Raw genomic sequence first — 21,356 nt, 5'->3', positions numbered from 1 at the left:
AGTGTATTTGCTAAGTTTTTGAAACTGCAGTGAGGCCACAGTGGCTGAAACAGATAGAATATAGAGGAGAGTGATATGAGATAAAGCTAAAGAGGTAGACAAGGGCAAGATCCTAGTGAGCCATGTATGTGATAGCATGGAATTTGAATTTTGTTCCAAGTGGGATGGAAGGAAATTGAAGGGAAAAGAGTTTGAACATTATCAGCAACAAGAGAACTTATAATTTAGCAGCAACATTTGCCAGAACTCTAGAAATACTTTAGAAGGGAGAAAAATTAAGGCAGTTTATTAAGTAGGACATTGTGTTATATAGACGTTATTATCAAAAACGAAACAGCTTATACAGGTAACACTTTACTTTTGAGTCATAAGCCGACTGTTGAATAACTTCAGGAGCCATCCAAAATGGTGTCCCCACAAAGGTATTTCTTTTAATTTGTGTATCTGTCAGCTGGCCAGCAACTCCAAAGTCAGCAAGTTTAACATCTCCTTGTTCTGAGAGCAAGACATTAGCAGCTAGGAGGGGAAAAGAAAAACCAATGAAAAAAAAATTCAGCTTCCTCAGAATGCATCTATTTTGCTTAGGTTAATATTAAATTTTTGTATACCTTTTATGTCTCGGTGGATTTTCTTTTCTGAATGCAGATAGTCCAGACCTTTCAAAATCTCCTTTAGCATGGTAGCAATCTGGAACTCATCAAATGGACCAGCTCGCAGCTTAGAGGGAAACACACACACGCATATATGAAAGTTTAAAGCAATAAAGTTCAAACTTGATATTGCCTTTGAAATAAGGGAATCAGATGTATGAAGCAGTTCTGTTTATTAAACCAATACTTAAATATATGAGAAAAATGTAAAAGGTGAGGGAAGACAGTAAAAAAGGTAAGTCAAAGGATTAGAATGGTTTTTAAATGATTGAGTTTAATCTTGAAATAATACAAGCAGTGTTACCTATACACTAGCTTCAAATTTTGAGGTTCTTAAATATTTACATCAAAAATTTAAGACACACTTATATAATGACAAAACTACCTTTCTTTTTTTCAGATAGGGAAAATGGCTACTTAAATTTTAAGAGTTATTAAATATTTACAGTGAACTTATTTTTAGCTCAGACAGTCCATAAGATTTCCACAGCAACCCAATTTGATCATACAGGTCACCTGTAGCACAGTTCTTAGCATTTATACATTTTAATAACACTGTAAAGGCATAGAGACTTTTTGGGACTCAAATTTAAAATTTAGCCTGAAGTATAATAATTAAACTATTCAGACTCTCACTGCGAAAAAAAATCAAATCATGGAAGGATAGGGCTTTTCAAATAAGTCTAACACATTTTCCTTTCTTCCCTCATCCCTGTATCAAAGCCAATAGTTCCAACTGGAACACAAGGGAAGCAATGATTAGGATTCAGGGGAACTTGTAATGGAATATCTGAAAATCTCCCTTTAAAATAAACGGTTATTTTAAAATTCTGCTACCTCATAAAGCACCAACAGTAGACTGTGCAACATTTACAGGAAAGGGTGGGAAACTAAAGTCAGAGCTGAGGTAAAGTTCTGTTTGCTGGAAGGAGGAAAGAGGTAGTGAAAATCAAACATTGCCTACTCTGCCTCACACTGGGAGAGATTCATAGCCTTTTGGCACCTTGCATATTTCATCTTTCATGAATGCCATATTTATTCTGAATAAAGGCTACTTTCATGTTGAAATTTAACAGCTTAAAATAGAACCCATACTTTGGTCTCACCATTTCATATTAACTGTGGTCTGGATATAGAATATACTCCAGGCATATTCATAGTTCAAATAGATGCCTTTCCTAGGTAACATTATCTATTTACTTTCAACTCTATCAGCTTGTACTCCAGATGTTTTTATTTGAACAGTAGTGATTAAAGTCATTCTAAAAAGTAAAAATGGCATATTATTTTATTTGTTACTGGCAATGAAATTCTGAGGTACTACCCAATAACGAGAAAGCAAACATCATACCAGTCAAGATTAGTAACTTTATTACTGAACATAAAGTGTTGACAGGTCCAGAGGAGATATACTCTCTGTTACTTAAAAAATTGGGCAAGATACACATAAGGGGTCCAAGAAATCACTCTGAAGGACTCCTGAAAGTGGTCTGTATAAGCCAGAGTATTACCTAAAAAAGTATTTTAAAAATATATTTAAGTAAAAAAAAAAAGAAAAGGTATCCTAAAGCGTCATTAGCTTATCTGGCATATTTAGGTTGAGTTTAAAATTCAGTAAAAGTAAAATTACAATGAACTGAGCACTGGAGGAGGGAAGGGAAGGGAAGGGAAAGGAAGACCCCATGGCAGGGAAATGAGAATAGAGTGGTGGTACAGTTGAGCTTTTATGACTTATTACCAGACAGAAACTTATCCCAAACTTTATGGTTAAAATGGTTCCTTAGTCATGTTAATAACGATTAGAAAAGGAGAAAAAAGGGAGTTGTAAAGAGAAGGACAGTATAGTAGATGGAATAACATTTTATTTCCAATGCAGTCTTGGGAGAAAGAATGCCAAGATCTCGGTCCATTATGCCTGGAGTTCATAATTGAACTTCTCTCCAATGACTGAAGATTGTGCCATGTCTCTAATAGTTAATACCTCTGGCTGAAAGACAGTTGGTAATTACTTCGGTAATTCACCTCTGTTGTCAACTGAGGATATACAAGAGAGGGACATTTGTTCTTTCAAAGAATGTTTACTACTTTGACTCCAGCCTGTCCCTGATGCAACATGTTATATTAAGCCTTCTATTATAATTAGCATATTGCTTCCAACTTTTTTCTTGCTGCTCATGTTTTAGTTTATTAATCTTCTTATATGTGCTTTTGACGTAAGCCAGTACAATTCATACTGAAGAGAAGTGAGGTATAATAAATTCAATAAAATATGTTAGTATGCTCATAGACTGTTGACATACAACAAATTTTTTCAAGAATGGAGAAAATCTTGAAGTATACACTATATAATGTTGACATACATTAGAAGTCATAGTCATAGTCACAGTCATATTCCATTAGTCAGGTACCAGCTTAAAGTGATAAATACTCTGTTCAACATTTCTCTTATTCTCTCTTATTCCTGGCCTATGCCTATAAAGCCCAATCTTTTATTATATTTCTCTAATGGTACTATTCATTTGTACAGGACTAAACATGGGAAAAAACATATTTTCTCATCACTTGCTTTCCCTACAAAGCCCAGTTAAATGAGATTTATAATTAAATCACAGTATTATTAAACTTAGAGCTGGAAAACAAAAGTAGATAGATTACTAACTTATTTTCTTCATTTAACATTTGAGGAAATTAAGGCAAAGAGGTCAAATAGCTTACTCAATACTAGGTAGCTAGTCAATGGAAGAACTAGGACTGGAACCCAGGTCTCTCAATTTTTAGGTTAAGAAAAATTTAAGTTCATTGAATTTGTGCTAACTCACACTTTTTTTTTCTATTAGGCAGAGATCAACATGGCAGAATGAGATTAAAATCTCACAGCCATTTCATTTGAGATTTCATAAAACTAAACAAACTACTTCTGGGAGATATAGATTGTGTTAGGGTTGGGCCAGTGCCCAATGCTTAACATTGCTATCAGTGTTCCTGATGAAATCAGTGGACTAGCTTTGTCAAGGCTGACGAAACAGGGAAGAGACATCATGAGCACCTTGGGAGACCAAATGAGTTAATGGTGATAAATTTGAAAAGGGCTCTTAATGTTTAAAAGTGGAAGGAAGATCATGGAGCAACTGTGCTGCTCCTTAAGGAGCTAAAGATAAAAAAGCTACTGTATAAGAAAACTGACCAGACAAATAGAAATGAAATCTGACTTCTTGTGCATGAAGAATTATTATACAAAGAAAGACCACTTGTGTTCTGTCACTAGATAGCAAACAGAAACAAAAAAATGAACTCAAGCTTTAGGATATAGGAATTGGATTAGACATAAGGAAGAATTACTTAAATCAGCAACTAATTAAACTAAGATGAAATCCTAGAAGGAGATGAGACTCTCCATCAAGTTTAATTACCATTTCTTCAGAATGCTTTAAGTATGGTTATATCTAAAGGAAAGAAAATCTCTTATGATCATATCTATTCATAGGATTATTGGAAAATTTGAGCTATTGGCAATCAGGAATAAACCCTTTTTAAAATATTTAATCTCTTCAGTTAGAAAAAATCATCTGTACTTAAAAAAGAATTAAAAAATCATTCGATGATCTTAATAATAAAAAAATGTATTTTTAGAAACAGCATACTCAATAATTTTAAAGGTAGAACATACTAATAAAATGTCATATAATATTAAAGATGGAAGATAACTTAGAAAAGAAATAACTTAGTGCCCTTCTTTGTTTTATACAATATGAAAGTCCAAGGATTTTATGTGTTTGGTTTACAGTCAATATTTAGTTATCAATTGAGTTATCTCTATAACCTCAAATTCCCATAGGCCAGCTCAGTAGTCATTCTACTAAACAAACTTGCCTCTAGTACTTCACATTCAATTTTAAATACAGTGTCATCTTATAAGGATTGTAAAAGAAAATCCATTGATAGAATTACACTAATATGGAGGAAAGAACTAGTGTTTCTCAAAGGTGTTGTGGGTGTAAATACATCTTCATTGGGTAGAATTCTTCACACTGTAGAATTTCAGCATCCACATCCCTGACCACTAAAAGGGCTATAGCATTTCCAAGTCATTATGACAACCAAAAATGCCATCACATTTCCAAATGACCTATAATGGAGCACAGCGAACTCTATAGAGAACTGGCTCTATAGGCCTACTTGGTCAGAACACAAGAACTACTTTTAGTGACAGTTACCTGAATTATATATATTTAAAAATCTAAGAACACTCATTATTTTTAGGGATACGATTACAGAGTAAAAATAAACTGACAGCAACTGTCACATACTCACTCTTAACTTGGGGGGCTTGATTTTATTAAGCTATTTGCATTTCTTATATATTCTAAGAATGTCAGCAACAAGCTCAATCCTGCAATACAACTAAATCCACCTAAGGGTAGTGGTCCTAAAGAGTTTAATTTGAACATAATAACTAAAACAAACACTTAGCTTAAACAAAAGCTGTTGCTTACTCCAATTTAAAAAGTTATAGTGTGAATGAATGTGTGTATGGGGTTTATTTAAAAATACTTACAAGATCCAGTGCTGAACCACCACCCAGGTATTCCATTATTATCCATAATTTTGAACCCTGCAAAAGCCATAAAACAATTTATAATTACAAACCTGAGCCAAATAACATAACTAGTATAAATACTAAATCTGATATATTAATGCACTGGTTTCAAAATAGAAGTTTAAAATTAAGTGTTTGGGACCCTGAATATATTTTTCCATAGAACATTCAAAAGAAAGTAAAGTTTGGATAATTGACTATCTCCCAAAATTATTTAGCTTATGATATAGCTAAAAATAGCTAATTATTATTTCTTATTTTAGTACTAGTAATTTTTATAAAACCCATAATAAATAAACCATAGCTTTAAATCATTATTTTGAATAATAATATTAAAAGAAAAAGAAGATATATTAAAGAATAAGTAAGTCGATGAAAACTTGCAGAAATCTGAATGAGGCTTCTGGATGTTTTCCTGTGATTTTAGAGTTTGAGGACACTGGTATATTCTGCTTTTTTTAGTTTTTGACTTTCTTTTAATGTACTTTACAACTTTATTAGCCACAATTAACAAGCATTTTTGGTATACACATGGAATCTGGGAAGAATACTGTCCCCTACCTATCTTCACTGTAAGTTGTATAAGAGTAAATGGGGTATAAGAGCATAAGGGGAATACCAGTATGTCAATTCCAAAACAGTTTTGCATAAACACATACACATATATCACTCAGTTCTATCAGCTAAAATATCTTTTCATACTATTTCATGAGTGGTATTCCCTGAATTTTTGTGGGACTACAGAGTTGACTGTAAGATAAATGGTTGATTTTACTATGTGGGCAAAAAGGAAGTTGTGAATGGATTGTGTTTCAAAAGTACACTTTTAAGTAAGATATTTGAAATTTGGAAAGCAAGAATTTTCCCATAAAAACAATGTCTATTTTCCTGGGGTAGTCCCCTAAAAGACAATTTAATGCAAAGTTATCCATAGTACAGCAGGAAGAATAACAGAGAAACTAATTACTATTTATACTATAAAAATGTTTCTAGGGAAAAAAATATGTTCAGTGTTGTGTTTCAACTTGGGATGCTAGGAACACCCTTCTCACCTTTACAGCCCCAGCTGTGGGATGAAAATTTTTAAGGTATTGTCAATAGCTTGAAATCCCTGGGATTTCTATTCTAAAAATTCTAAAATCCCTGGGAAGTACCTAGGACTTTCATTCAAAAGGTCCAAGTATCATGAAGCTGGAGTTTTAGCATGGCAGAGAATGGAATCCAGTTACATGCTGATAAATGTTTAGGTGACATTGTAGTGCGGGAAATGGGATGTGGCCTAGGATTAGGAACCAGGGAGAGAGGGCTCTGTTAATTTAATATGAAAGGATTCTTCCTTTCTTTCTTGATGCTGACACTACCTGGAATGTATAAGAGAAAGAGAGGAACAATGTGGTCCTCCTCCAATCTTGACATCTACACTCTCCTGTCACAACAGGCCAGCTTGAGAGTCTTTCCTAGCAGCAGTGTCTATAAAAGGAAAGAGGAAACAATTTCCCATTATGGTGGAAAGGGGAGAGGAGTTCTGCAATTGGGTCATATAATTTATTTTTATGTATATAAACTAAGTACTCTGAACCTTAGAATTATAAATCTGGTGTGTATTTATATTCTTTTATGGAGATTTCTCACAATGCAGTATAACCTGAGAATGTTTTTCTTTTGCACAAGTTTGATTCTAATAACTACTATATATTTTTACAGGTTTTAATTAGCCCTAACTGGTATGGCTCAGTTGGTTGGGTACTGTCATGCAAAGTGAAAGGTCACTGATATATTCCATTTCTGGTCAGGGCACATGCCTAGGTTGCAGGTTTGATCCTCAGTGGGGGCACGTAGGGAAGGCAGATGATCAACACGGAGAGAAACATTGATTGGCTGCCTTCTGTATGTGCCCCAATTAGGGACTGAACCCACAGCCCAGGTATATGCCTTGACCAGGAATCGAACTAGCGTCCTTTTGTTTTGCAGGACAATGCCCAATCAACTGAGCCACATTGGTGAGGGCAGTACTATGTTCTACCTTATGAATTCAGAATGCTTCCCATTCACCTGAAATTGAAAAATAAAAATATCTTATACAACATGTTTATCCAGTTTTCAGTTCTGCGTGATTGAAAACACCAGTTTTCCAAGTTAAAAACAATGTGTGTGTATGGGAGGGTACCAATTCAAAACAGAACCTTACCAACTGTCTGTTCTTTGCTAAATAATATTCATAGAAAGCTTAAAATGTGATTAAAGTTATGACCAAACAACTTTTATATATGAAAAGATATATAACAAGCAAGATACATAACAAGAAAGATATATAAGTTTCTGATAACAAGCAAGGTTTTTTTTTTTTTTCAGTTAAACTGTGACTCTTTTGAGACAGGCAAAGAACAAAACTGCCTAATAGCTTTTCTGTGTACTTCCTTCTGACCACCACTTCCAGAGACAAGCTTCACTGAAGGATAGGTACAGCTATGGACATTCAAAAGATTGCTAGGCAGGCATGAGGGCTGAAGCCAAGACCTGAGTGGGCATAAGTGTAAATGGCAAGCTGGTGGGGTTCCTCCCTGTTCAAGGAAGCTAAAGCCACAAAAGCTCTTCTTACCAGTTCCTTGACCACAGCAAGGCTCAATGAAAACACTAATCACAAGTAAACAAAACAAAAAAATCTAGATCCTATATTTGCATTCTTTTGGGGGGACTTATACTTTTCATTTCTGGTAAAAGATGTTTGTGTTGGAGAATGCAAATAAGTATGTTAGGTTTCCTTTTAAATAATTTAAAAAGCTAAGATGGTATCTACATACTAGTTTACAATTCCAAAAGAGCCAAGTGGCTGGAAGCCATAACCCTACATCTGGAACATTTAAGCATCAGAAGTCCCTGAAGGGAAAACATCATTTCTCCACTTACAAAATGATCCACAAATTTTAACAATGGGCTGGAGGAATAACTTTAGAGTGCTGCATCAACATAGGTGGTCAGCTAAGGGTTAGGAAGTGGCTCTCTGTTCCAAAATTCTAGAGTAAATACTCTAGAATTGTATGTACTATTTACTGAGGAGAGATTGAGCTGGTTGTTGATAAATCACTGGTGTCTTGAGTGTCAATGCTCACCCCATAAGGCCTTTGAACCCCACTATTTTCTGTTAAAGTGGACACTTGGTCAAAGGAAAGAGAAATACTATAGAACTTGAGATTCATTTGTTCATAGAAAACATATTTAAAATACCCATTCTATGTATTTGAGAGATCACTATTAATATATCAAGTACACATTGAATGAAGTGGGCTGGTTGATAAATTCAATGGCCAATCATGACACTGACCACATAAATCTGTATGTAAATATAAGGAAAATAAGCCAACCACCAAAGGATGAATGTTGTATGGTTCCCTTTATATACAGAATGTAAGATAGTAAAATTCAGAGACAGAGAAAGTAGAATGGTGGCTACCAAAGACTGTGGTGAGGAAAGAATGAGCAGTTATTGTTTAATGTGTACAGCTTCAGTTGCGAAAGACTGAAAAGTTATGGAGATGGATGGTGGTGATAGTTTGTACACTTAAAATGGTTAAAATGGTAAATTTTATGATGTTTATTTTACTATAATAAAAATAGAATGTAAAATTTTATAAAACTACAAGTGATAATACAGATCATCTTGCCAGATACTTTACCACCTCTGAATCATTCTCTTCCCATCTAGAATGCCTTGTTTATACTCCACCTTCACATCTCAGCCTATATCAGAATGATATTCAAGAATTAGTTCAAATGCCACTTCCCCAGTTTCAGGGTCATTTCACTTTATGTACCCACAGATAAGTGAATAATATCAGGCAAATCAGATATCCCTATATCTAATTTGAGGCTAAAAAGAGAGGCTGGAACCAGAGACATGAACTTAGAAGTTGTCAGAATAAAGTGAATAAGACTGAACAGGGAAAACAAGCAAAATAAGAGGAATATGCACAATGTTGAATTAAATCATATGGGGTTTCTCAGAGGTATGTTACATGAATTTTAAAGCTATTCTTGTTTTGAGAAAAAAAAAAACATTGCATGGAGAAATTTTTCTTAAATTTTCTTCATGCTTTATAAGAAAAATCTTTTAAATTAAATAATATGCCAGAAACATTCATCAAATGCTGGAAGTATGCACACATAAGAGTGTCAGAAAAAATGAGAAGGCCACAAAATTGTACAGACCCTATTCTGGAACATTTTACTTAAATCATTCAATTTTTTTTTGGTAGTAGTATGTGGAGGAGGCATATTTCCTTAACATAAACAAAAATTTAAAGGCATTTTTCGACAGCAATAATGGCATGATTCAAATTCTATTAAATGCTTAGTGAGCTTTATTTTAATATTCACATTTAACTAGAAAAATATTCAAAGATTATAAAAGATTTTTCCAATATTATGAGATCAGAAAGGAAGAGTTTGCTTATTTTAGTACACTTTATAAAGACTAACTTTGTCTCTCAAGAAAATCTGTAGTGAATTAAAATTAAAGGAAAATACTGTGGTCATACTGATGTGTTTGTCTGGTTTTTGCTCTTGTTTTTAAAAATGAAGTTATACAGTGAACTCAGTCAAAATGAATACCTAGTACATTTTTCATGTCTCAAGGAAACCATTACAACTGCATACAGTTCCACAGAGCATGTAATTTTCTCTCAAACGCAATAAATTTTCCTGCAGCATACAGTGAGGTCTTGGTTATATATGATATCCTGTATAAGGACAACCTAAGAAAATCCCATATTCTACTTTACTCAATTCATTTGACTCATAAATTCCCCATGTCATATGAAATGTAAGTATGGGTCACAATAAGAACACAAGGTGATTGATAATGCAATTCCTTAATGGCACTTAAAAGGTATAGTCTTTAATTACATTGGCTTCATGAAACAGAACACTGTTATATTTGATATGATTTTACTTTAAAAATTAAGGCAGAGAGAGAAAAGATGGCAGTGAGAGAGGTGGAACTGGAGTCCACTTCCCCCTGTGCACAGCTGAAACACCTAGCCGATCTTCTGAGGAACAGAGTAAACAGCCAACGGTATACCAGCATATATAAAGGTTGGAGGCCAAAAATATAGAGAGCACTGAAAAATCAGACAAATAGGTGGGAGCTGTGAACACCAGTATACTTGCTGGAAGAGTAAACCCACCAACAAAGAAACCCACAACAGATAACAACAGAAGAAGGTGAAGGAGGGAGCAGAGCCACACTAACCTCAACCCAGGACTGATTTGGAAATACAACAAAATGGTAGGGAAATAACCCAGAACGAACAACTGAACAAGAGTGAGAGAGAAGCCTCAAAACCATGTACATACAAAAGAACCGGCTTCAACACAACCTACCCACACCTGCCCAACAGAATACAAGACATGGTGGATGGAGTGACCCTCAGTTAACCAGCTGGAGGGAAGGACCCACCAAAGAAAGACCCAACAATGATAAAAACCCAAAGACATACAGAGAACCAACATAAATGACAGACCAAGACCAGTGAGGTCAGGAGATTAAGGAGACTGCACCACTGAATCTCACAGGTCTTCTACCATAGAGGTTCATACCATGAACCCAGGGAGTCAGAACAGATAAATTTAAGAAGCAGAGACTAACAAGAAGAATCTCACAAACAATGGAAAGGCAGAGAAACAATCCCCAAATGAAAGGAAAGGAGGAAGTCACAGAAGGAATGATAAATGAAATAGAGGTAACTCAACTATCAGATATTGAGTTCAAAGCAATGGTTATCAGGGAGCTCAATGAGCTCACAGAGAATTACCAAAAACAACAGGGAAATGACAATGAACTCACTGAAAACTGTATCAACATAAAAAAGGAAATAGAAACTATCAACAAGGGCCAAGAGGAAATGAATATAATTTCCAAATTGAAGAACACAGTAGAAGGAATCAAAACCAGGCTAGATGAAGCAGAGGATCAGATCAGTGAGCTAGAATACAAGATAAAGAAAAATACCCAGAAAGAACAAGAAAAGGGAAAAGAGGTTCAGAAAGAATGAGGAGGGGTTAAGAGAAATGCAGGCCAAAATAAAATGTAATGATATCCGTATAACAGGGATGCCAGAAGAAGAGCAAGAGATAGAAAACCCGTTTGAAAAAGTAATGATGGAAAACTTCCCTAATTTGATGAGAGAAAAAGTCACACAAATCACAGAGTCCCAATCAAGAGGAACCCAAAGAAGGCCACTTCAAGACACATCATAATTAAAATGGCAAAATTCCAAGACAAAGAGAGAATCCTAAAGGCAGCAAGGGAGAAACAGGAAGTAACATACAAGGGAGCCCCAATAAGACTACCAGCTAACTTTTCAATGGAAACGTTGCAAGACAGAAGGAAATCACAAAAATTATTCCAAGTAATGAAAACCAGAGGCCTGCAACTTAGACTACATTATCCAACAAGGATCTCAATTAAAATGCAAGGACATATAAGAAGCTTCCCAGACAAAAGAAGCCTCAAAAATATACCTCCTCCAAACAAGCTCTGCAACACATGCTAAAGGGTCTGCTTTAAGAACAGAAAGAAAAACAGTAAGAGAGGAACACAGGTATAAAAAAATGGCAATGAATAAGTACCTATCAATAATAACCTTAAACATAAGTGGATTAAATGGTCCAATCAAAAGACACAGAATAGCTGAATGGATAAGAAATAATGACCACACATATACTGCCTACAAGAGACCCACCTCAGAACAAAATACTTTCACAAACTGAAAGTGAAGGGCTGGGAACAAATTTTCCAAGCAAATGGACAGGAAAAAAAGAGCCAGGGTAGCAATACTTATATCATACAAAAATAGACTTCAAAAAAAGGGCCATAAAATGAGACCTAGAAGGTCATTCATAATACTTTAAGGGACCAAGAACACATAAACATTGTAAATATATACGCACCCAAAATAGGAGCACCCAAATACATGAAGAAAATCTTGGAGGATTTCAAGAAAGATATTGACAGCAACACAATTATAGTAGGGGATTTCAAAACCCCAGTGTCAAAAATAGATAGATCTTCCAAATAAAATGTGAACAAAGATATTGTGGCATTGAACAATGCCCTAGATCAAATGAACTTAACTGATATATATAAAGAGAGCCCTTCATCCCAAAGAAGCTAAATACACATTCTTTTCAAATGCACATGAAACATTTCCAAAGATAGACCACTTGAAAGAACACAAAACAAGCTTCAACAAATTCAAGAAAATTAAAATCATATCAAGCATTTTCTTTGATCACAAGGAACTGGAACTAGAAACCAACCCCAAGGGGGAAAAACCCCAAAACACTCAACCTGATGAGGATTGAATAGCATGCTATTAAACAATGAATGGGTCAAGAATGAGATTAGGGAAAAAATCAAAAAGTTTCTGGAAACAAATGAAAATGAAGTTACAATAATCTAAAACTTATGGGACACAGCAAAGGCAGTCCTGAGAGGAAAGTTCATAGCCATACAGGCCTACCTAAAAAAGATAGAAACATTTCAAACAAACAACCTAACCCTATGCCTACAAGAACTCAAGTAACAACAACAAAGACAGCCCAGAGCAAGTAGAAGGAAGGAAACAACCAAGATCAGAGCAGAATCAAATGACATAGAGACTAAAAGCACAATTCTAAGGACCAATAAATTCAGGAGCTGGTTCTCTGAAAAGACAAACAAAATCGTCAAGCCTTTAAGCAAGCTCATCAAGAAAAAAAAGATGGAAGACCGAAGTAAACACAATCACAAATGAAAGAGGAGATATTACAACCGATACCATAGAAATATAAAGGATTGTAAGAAATTACTACGAAGAACTTTATGCCAAGAAATTTGAAAACCTAGGTGAAATGGTCAAATTTCTAGAAAAATATAAACTTCCAAAACTCAATGAAGAAGGAGAAAGCCTGAACAAACCAATAACAGCAGATTAAACTGAAGCAGTAATCAGAAAGCTTCTGATACATAAAAGCCCTGGGCCAGATGGCTTCATAGGAGAATTTTATAAAGCATTTAAGGAAGAGCTAACTCTGGCCCTTTACAAATTATTCCAAAAAATTCAAAAAGATGGAAGACTCCCTAACTCTTTTTGTGAAGCTAGCATGATCCTCATCCCAAAACCAGATAAAGACATAACAAAAAAAAGAAAACTTTAGGCCAATATCTCCCATTTACTTGATGCTAAAATCCTAAACAAAATATTGGGAAACTGCATCCAGCAATATGTTAAAAAGTTCATACACCAGAATCAAGGGGGATTCATCCCAGAGATGCAAGGATGGTACAATATTTGCAAATCAATAAATGTAATACTTCACATAAAAAAAGCAAAGAAAAAAAAACCACATGATCATATCAATAGATGTGGAAAAGGCATTTTATAAGGTACAGGACCTATTTATGATAAACACACTTAGGAAAGGGGGAATAGAGGGAGTATTCCTCAACATAATAAAGGCCATATATGAGAAATGTATAGCCAACACCATATTAAATAAGCAAAAACTAAGATCTTTCCTACTAAGATCAGAAACAAGATAAGGATGCCTGCCATCACCACTCCTATTCAACATAGTATTGGAAGTCCTAGCCACAGCAATCAGACAAGAAAAGAAAATAAAAGGCATCCAAATTAGAAAGGAGGAAGCAAAACTGTCATTGATTGCAAATGAAATTTTAGCATACATAGAAAATCCTATAGACTCCACCAAAAAACTACTTGACCTATTAAGTGAATTTGACAAAATAGTGAGACACAAAGTCAATATTCAGAAATCAAAGGCATTTTTGTACAATAACAATGAAATATCACAAACAAAAATCAGGGGAAAAATCCTATTTGCTATAGCAACAAGAAAAATAAAGTACCTAGAAATAAACCTAACCAAGGAGGTTAAAGACCCATACTCAGAAAACTATACAACACTGAAGAAATTAAGGAAGAAACAAATAAATGGAAGCATGTTCCTGGATTAGAAGAATCAACATCATCAAAATATCTATACTACCGAAAGCAATTTATAGATTCAATGCAATCTTTATTAAAGTACCAATGGCATATTTCAGTTATAGAACAAACATTTCACAAATTTACATGGAACCATAAATGACCCCAAATAGCTGCAGCAATTTTGAGAAAGAAAAGTAGGATGGAACACAATGCCTGATACCAAACTGTATTACAAGGCCACTGTAATCAAAACAGCCTGGTAGTGGCATGAAAACAAGCACATAGACCAGTGGAACAGAATAGAGAGCCCAGAAAGAAACCCAAGTTTCTATGGTCAATTAATATTTGACAAAGGGGGAAGAAGCATAAAGTGACGTAAAAATAGCCACTTCAACAAATGGTGTTGGGATATCTGGACAGCTACATGCAAAAAAAATGAAACTCAATCACCAACTTACACTATACACAAAAATAAATTAAAGATGGATAAAAGATTTAAATATAAGTCATGACACCATAAAAGTCCTAGAAGAAACCTTTGGCAGGAAAATCTCAGACATTCCATGCACCAACATCTTCACTGATGTGTCCCCTAAAGCAAGGGACATAAAGAAAAGAAGAAACAAATGGGACCTCATCAAATTAGAAAGCTTCTGCATGGCTAAAAACAACAGTATTAAAATGAAAAGAGAACCAACTATATGGGAAAACATATTTTCCAATGATACATCAGACAAGGGTTTGATCTGCAAATTATATAAGGCACTCACATGACTCCACTCAAGGAAGACAAAATACCCAATTAAAAAAAAATGGACAAAAGATCTGAACAGAGAGTTCCCCAAGGAGGATATACAGAGGGATCAGAGACATATGAAAAGATACTCAGCATCACTAGCCATCCGAAAGATGCAAATTAAAACCACAATGAGATACCACTTCACACCAGTCAGAATGGCCATCATAAATAAATAAATAAATAAATAAACAAGTGTTGGAAAGGATGTAGAGAAAGGGGAACCCTAGTGCACTGTTGGTAGGAATGCAGACTAGTACAGGCACTGTGGAAAACAGTATGCAGTTTCCTTAGAAAACTAAAAATGAAACTGCCTTTTGATGCAATAATCCCACTGCAAGGATTATATCTTAAGAAGCATGAAACACCAATTCAAAAGAACTTATGCACCTCTATGTTTATAGCAGCACAATTTACAATAGCCAAGTGCTGCAAGCAACCTAGATGTCCACCAGTAAATGAATGGATCAAAAGACTATGGGATATATACATGATGGAATACTATGCAGAAAGAATGAGGGAGTTCCTACCCTTTGCAACAGCATGGATGGAACTGGAGAGCATTATGCTAAGTGAAATAAGTCAGTTGGTAGGGGAAAAATACCATATGATCTTACTCTAAGTGTAACATAATCAACAAAAGAAAAAAGGAAGCAAAATATACTCAGAGACATTGAAATTAAGAACAATCTAACAATAACCAGAGGGGAGGGGGAGGGGAGAATGAAGGGGAAAGATTTTCTGGAACTACTAAAGGACACATGGACAAAACCAAGGGGGAGTGTGGAAGCAAGGGAGGGAGGTGGGTTTGGTTGGGGTGGGAATAGTGGGTGGAAAATGCAGAAAACTGTAATTGAACTGAACTGAAATAATTTTAAAAATAAAATAAAATAAAACCACACTCCCCTCAAAAAATGTAAGCCCACATATCTGCACGTTTTGTTGTTGTTGTCATGTTTTTTTAATCCTCATCCAAAGATACGTTTATTGTTTTGAGGGACGTGGGGGGAGAGGGGGAGAGAGAGAGAGAGAGAGAGAAACATCACTGTGAGAGAGTAACATTGATTGGTTGTCTCCTATAAGTGCCCTGACTGGGGATTGAACATGCATCCTAGGTTTGTGTCCCGACTGGGAATCAAACCCGCAACATTTCATTGTATGGAATGACATTTCAGCCATCTGAGTCACCTGTCCAGGGCTGCCACACTATGTTTTAATATAAATGAAAAATAAATAAGCTGGTCAATTTAAGAAAGTATTTTAAATAAATGACATTAGAAGGTTATAAATTTGCAAGATATTTCATTTTTGTGTATATATCTATGTAGAGATAATTCACACATTTACTTTACTGTAAATATATGCAGGATACAAATAATATCAGCCAGTTGTGAATTTCTACAATTTTATCATGAAGTGACATGTTCTTCAAAGTAGTCTTTCAGTTTATGGACTTTAATTAAAATGGGTAAAAGAAATAAGAATAATTACGGCTAATCCTTTAACCCTGTGGAAGTTGTGGTCAAAAAAATTACAGCATAGGTAACGTGTATATGAGAGATATATTCATTACTAGTATGTGCTGAAATGAGAAAAACAATTTAAAAACACTACAAATTTGCATTTACTATATTTATATAATAAAATACATGATTATTTTCAGTCACAGTCTAGAAATTATTAAACCAAAAATATTAAAAAATGAATATTTTTTTCTTTTCAAATAATGTAACCAAGAATATTGGTAAAAAAAAATACCACCAAAAATGTCTCTAACATTAATTAATCAGAATCTTCAATAGTTGGCTTTGCAAAACATTTGTAACAGTCATCACACACAATATTGCTGTGCTGAAGGCATAAATACTTTTCACAACACTTGCAAAAGTATTTTGATAAGTGAATTGTTTTGGATGCATAGCACCTAACATATTTTTTTCTTTTTCTGCTTGTCAAAGGAGCGATATCTATGTTGTCAGTAGAATTTCCTTTTGAAATTGATGAAGTTTCAGGTGTATAGGCTTATGCACACCTGTAGATATTTTTGAATGCCTTTTTATTTGTATTGAAACTAATTGTGTTATGATATTTCTAATAAATGTTCTGCAGCTTATTTTGACATTGCTGTTCAGCATATGAATAGTCTGAGAACTTATTGCTACAATATTCAAAATTGTGTAGAATATAACCATAGGCCATCTTCTGGTATTCCTGGCTACATTATATGTAACTATAATTTGGTCCACAGTGTTAGCTCCTGACTTTGTTTGGTTGCAGTATTCTATTATGTCAGGCTTTTGTGAATCTAAATTTATGGCATCATTGAAATGCATACCTGAAACTAAAATTACACATTTTCCCTTTTTGGGTACATGATATACAAATGTGTAATTTCCACCAAAGGCAAATAAGTTGGCTTTTTGAGACCTGTTTTTAGAAGACACAAATTCAGGGGGTAGTTACGGTTTATTAATGAACAGTACCTAAATGAAAATTTCTTCTTTTACAAGTTAGAGAAAAGATTTGTATCAGTGAACCAGTTATCTGCTGTAATATTATGTTCTGGTGAGTAAACAAGTTCTAAAGGTCTCTTGATTATATCTGCTGGTTAATTATACAAATCAAGTAAGGATCTTCAGCTGTTTACTGGCATATATTTCAAAATTCCACGTGTAAAATACTTTTGAATAGACCTTAGCAAAAAATATATACTGTATTTACTGGGCTTGGATGGAATATATTATCAAAACCCACATTTGCCTCTAAATCCAGGTAACATTCATCTACTGTTACATTCTTTCTCATAGAGTAACATAATTTATAATTTTCTACAAATACTGAGAAAATGTCTCTCATAGTCAGTAATCTGTACCCTTTCAGGTGTTCTAAGGGGTTAAGTTTGTCATCAAACCTGATACAATTATGAATGAATCTAAATCTCCATACAGATATCATAAGTCTAAAATGTTCAATCCCAATACCATCTGTAGCCCATAAGCCCTGCAAGTTTAGATAATTGCTGAGATGTATACCAGCTAGATATGAGGCCTAAAAATACTTTCAATTCAGTTTTATCTATTCATTTAACATCTCTTTCTCATGAAAACTAACTCAAGATAAAATCTATGTATTTATTTGTATACAATAAGATTAGATCTAAAATATCATTTGTGATAAAGCAGTTCCAAGCTTTAAGTTGTCTTGGCATTTTTTTTGCATTTGGATGAACTAATGGAAGTTGACACAAAATATTATTCTGTGACTGTTTTAGAATTTGTCTTCATATTGGATCTTTCCTCCATTTTGATTTTTTATCCTTTCCAAAACAATACTCTTCACTTATGCCTAATTCACTTTCTTCACTAGAAACATCTTGTTCATTATCCAAATCTTCTCAACAAACTTCCACATAATCTTCATCTTCTAAATTATTTTCACATTTGGCTCTATAATTCTCATCATTGAACTCAAGTAGCACTTGAAATTCTTCAGTATCTCTTGGATTATTGAATTGATATACTTTTCCAACCATTTTCAATGATAAAAAACAAAACAAAACACTGACTTCAAAGTTTGCAAAACAAACAAACAAACCCCAAAAAACAAAAAAACCTACACCAACTGAGACTTCAGAATTCACGGTATCTATCAGGTATTGGATTGGCAAAATAATCTGTTTAGCTTTTTTCCCATAAACTAAAAGATACATTTTTCACTTTTACCAATAACTTTATTGATTTGGATATTTTGAGTATACCAGCTATATCACATGTGGTATAACACTGACTGTTCTCAATTAATGTCTCAATTTGATTGCTATCAACTTCAACCGGTCTACCTGACCATGGAGCATCATTCAGTTAGAAATCCAAGCATGAAACTTCACAAATCACTTGACACATTCAGTACGTCACAGCACTTTCTCCATACACTGCCCAAATCTTTTTTGGTATTTCAGTGAGTTTTTACCTTTCTTGAAATAATAACATGTACTTGCTGAAAATGTTGCATGTTTTCTTCCTTCTTTGATATTAAAATGACTACACAAAAATTACCAATTTTTATGTTTTTAATACATGCTGATATGACAGCTATCACAATGTAAAATAACAAAATTGTTTTGAATGAAATTAAAGACTAGTCAGTGCTACTAGAGGCAACTTATGGAAAAACCCAAACAAACTTTTTGGCCAACCCAATACAACTTACTACTGAATATCACATGCTTACAAAACACATGTTATAACCAAACTGATGGTTTAAACATTATGGCTTTATGTTAGTCACATACAAACACACAGCTAGTCATGACCTTGAACCTATATACCTGATATATACAACAGTATTTAAGGAAAGAGTTTGTTTATATCTCTCCAATCAGCCATGACCTCTTCAGGGTTAAGACATGTTAGCTAATAGTTTTGTATCACTGACTGGTGTGAGTTAGTTAGTCTATAGTCAAGATTTGGACAAAAACTATCAGTCATATTTACTTAAAAATTAACTACTTATTGGATGAATGGTACATGTATATTATGAGGAGAATTTTTTAAAGGTGAAATCTTAAGAATATATAGGAATATATAATACAAACAGAACTATAACTCATTTTCCATGACAGTACTGAACATGAATAAACAAAAGCTATAAGTAACCAATAAAACAGTCAATACTGTTTCAGTACCCATCTAAAATATAATATAAAATAACTCATTTTAAATAGGGCTTATTTAATATTTTATTTTATTACTTTTTATTAAAGATTTTATTTATTTAGCTTTAGAGGAGAAGGGAAGAAGAGAGGGAGAGAAATATCAATGTATGGTTGCCTTTCATCATCCCCCGCCGAGAACTGGCCTGCAACCCAGGCATGTTCCCTGACTGGGAATTGAACAGCAATCCTTTGGTTTGCAGGCCCGCACTCAATCCACTGAGCTACACCAGCCAGGGCTTATTTAATATTTTAAGTTAGTTATCAAAAGTAGCTTATCTGTTACATGCCTAAAAATAGGAAGGGTTCAGGTCTGTTCCAGAGTGGGTCTGCAATTACCAGGATTCAATCCAGTAAGAATAAAGCAGAATGAGCAAACAAATCTCTCTCTCTCTCTCTCTCTCTCTCTCTCTCTCTCTCTCTCTCTCTCTCTCTCACACACACACACACACACACACACACACACACACACACACACACACGAAGAAATTCTTGGGGCTTCCTACAACCAAGTCTACTATGGTAACTAGGAAGGGGACCTCAAATTAGTGAGCTTGAGTGACCATAGTGTTACTACAGAGGAATATTACTGCTAAATAAACCTTCTAGGAAAGAATATGAATGTAAATATGTTATGAATAATCAAATAATCATGTATATAGTAAAATGGAGTAATGGCTCATCCTAAGAAGAAACTGAACAGAAATTTCCAGCAGAAGCATTTTTTAAAGCCTTTCCTAAAGACTTAATACCACCACCCCTCCAAAACAAGGCTAGAAGTGGCAACTTGCTTATTTGTGCTCTATTTGTACCTTGTACATACTTAATCATAAAATCTGCACTTTTTTAGTGAAATGTGGGATTATGAGTTACTTAATGACAGAAGTGGGTTGTTCATTTTTACATTCAGCATCTAAGAAAGTAGTGACTATTTGGCTGTTTAATGATTCATTCTTTCCACAATCATCTAATTAATGTAATATTAGAATAAATCAAACTTTGTAAAAAGGCAGGAAAATTGATGATGAGTTTCTAAATCAGTATTAACTAATATAGACAGATTATCCTAGGAATTTTTTTTAGTGAGCAGAACATAAAAAGACAACATTAATTTTTACACAGGCCAACAGTTTCAGAGGTATAAACATACCCCCTTTGACCTACAGATAAATAAAGAAAAAAAATTGAACAACTCCCATCCCCATAAACCCTGGAAAGCAAAGATATAACTAATAGTGTCTTCCTTTGAAAATTCAACACTAGGATAAACATTTTTCATTTTAAAATAATTGAAACTCAAACCTAAGCTAGATTTTTCTAACTATTTATGATTCACATTCAATAGACACAAATTGAACTTCTAACTCTGGAGTCCAAGAGTTCTTAGCTTTACTAACCAAAGAGTATTTTTGTTATGCAGTAACATTTCCATCTCCTGAAACTTTATGTGTCTATTAATTCCATGATCCTAAAACTAAAAATGCAACTTTTTTTGGAGGGGAGAAACATGTATTATTCAATTTAATTCCATTTGAAGAGATATTTATTGCATACTTAAGATGTGCCATGCTCTGTGCTAAGTGATGTAAAAACCAAGACTGGTTGAGCTAAA

The 21,356-nt window shown here is 34.2% G+C and overlaps 1 protein-coding gene across 1 annotated transcript in view; it reads right to left on the bottom strand.

The window, feature by feature from the left end:
* Positions 1-21,356, bottom strand: part of STK26 (serine/threonine kinase 26) — a 74,941-nt gene that overhangs the window by 8,645 nt on the left and 44,940 nt on the right. Inside the window, exons 4-6 of the mRNA XM_037146368.2 lie at positions 5,206-5,262; positions 609-717; positions 359-516 (exon numbers count right to left, since the gene is read on the bottom strand). Coding sequence (XP_037002263.1) covers positions 359-516; positions 609-717; positions 5,206-5,262 — 324 coding nt within the window. The remainder of the gene's footprint in view (positions 1-358; positions 517-608; positions 718-5,205; positions 5,263-21,356) is intronic.

Source organism: Artibeus jamaicensis, unplaced genomic scaffold, assembly GCF_021234435.1.
Source record: "Artibeus jamaicensis isolate MK-2021 breed Jamaican fruit bat unplaced genomic scaffold, CSHL_Jam_final contig_240, whole genome shotgun sequence".
Taxonomy (NCBI): Eukaryota; Metazoa; Chordata; class Mammalia; order Chiroptera; family Phyllostomidae; genus Artibeus; species Artibeus jamaicensis.
The sequence above is the reverse complement of the archived record's forward strand: the minus strand, read 5'-3'. Positions and strand labels throughout refer to the sequence as shown.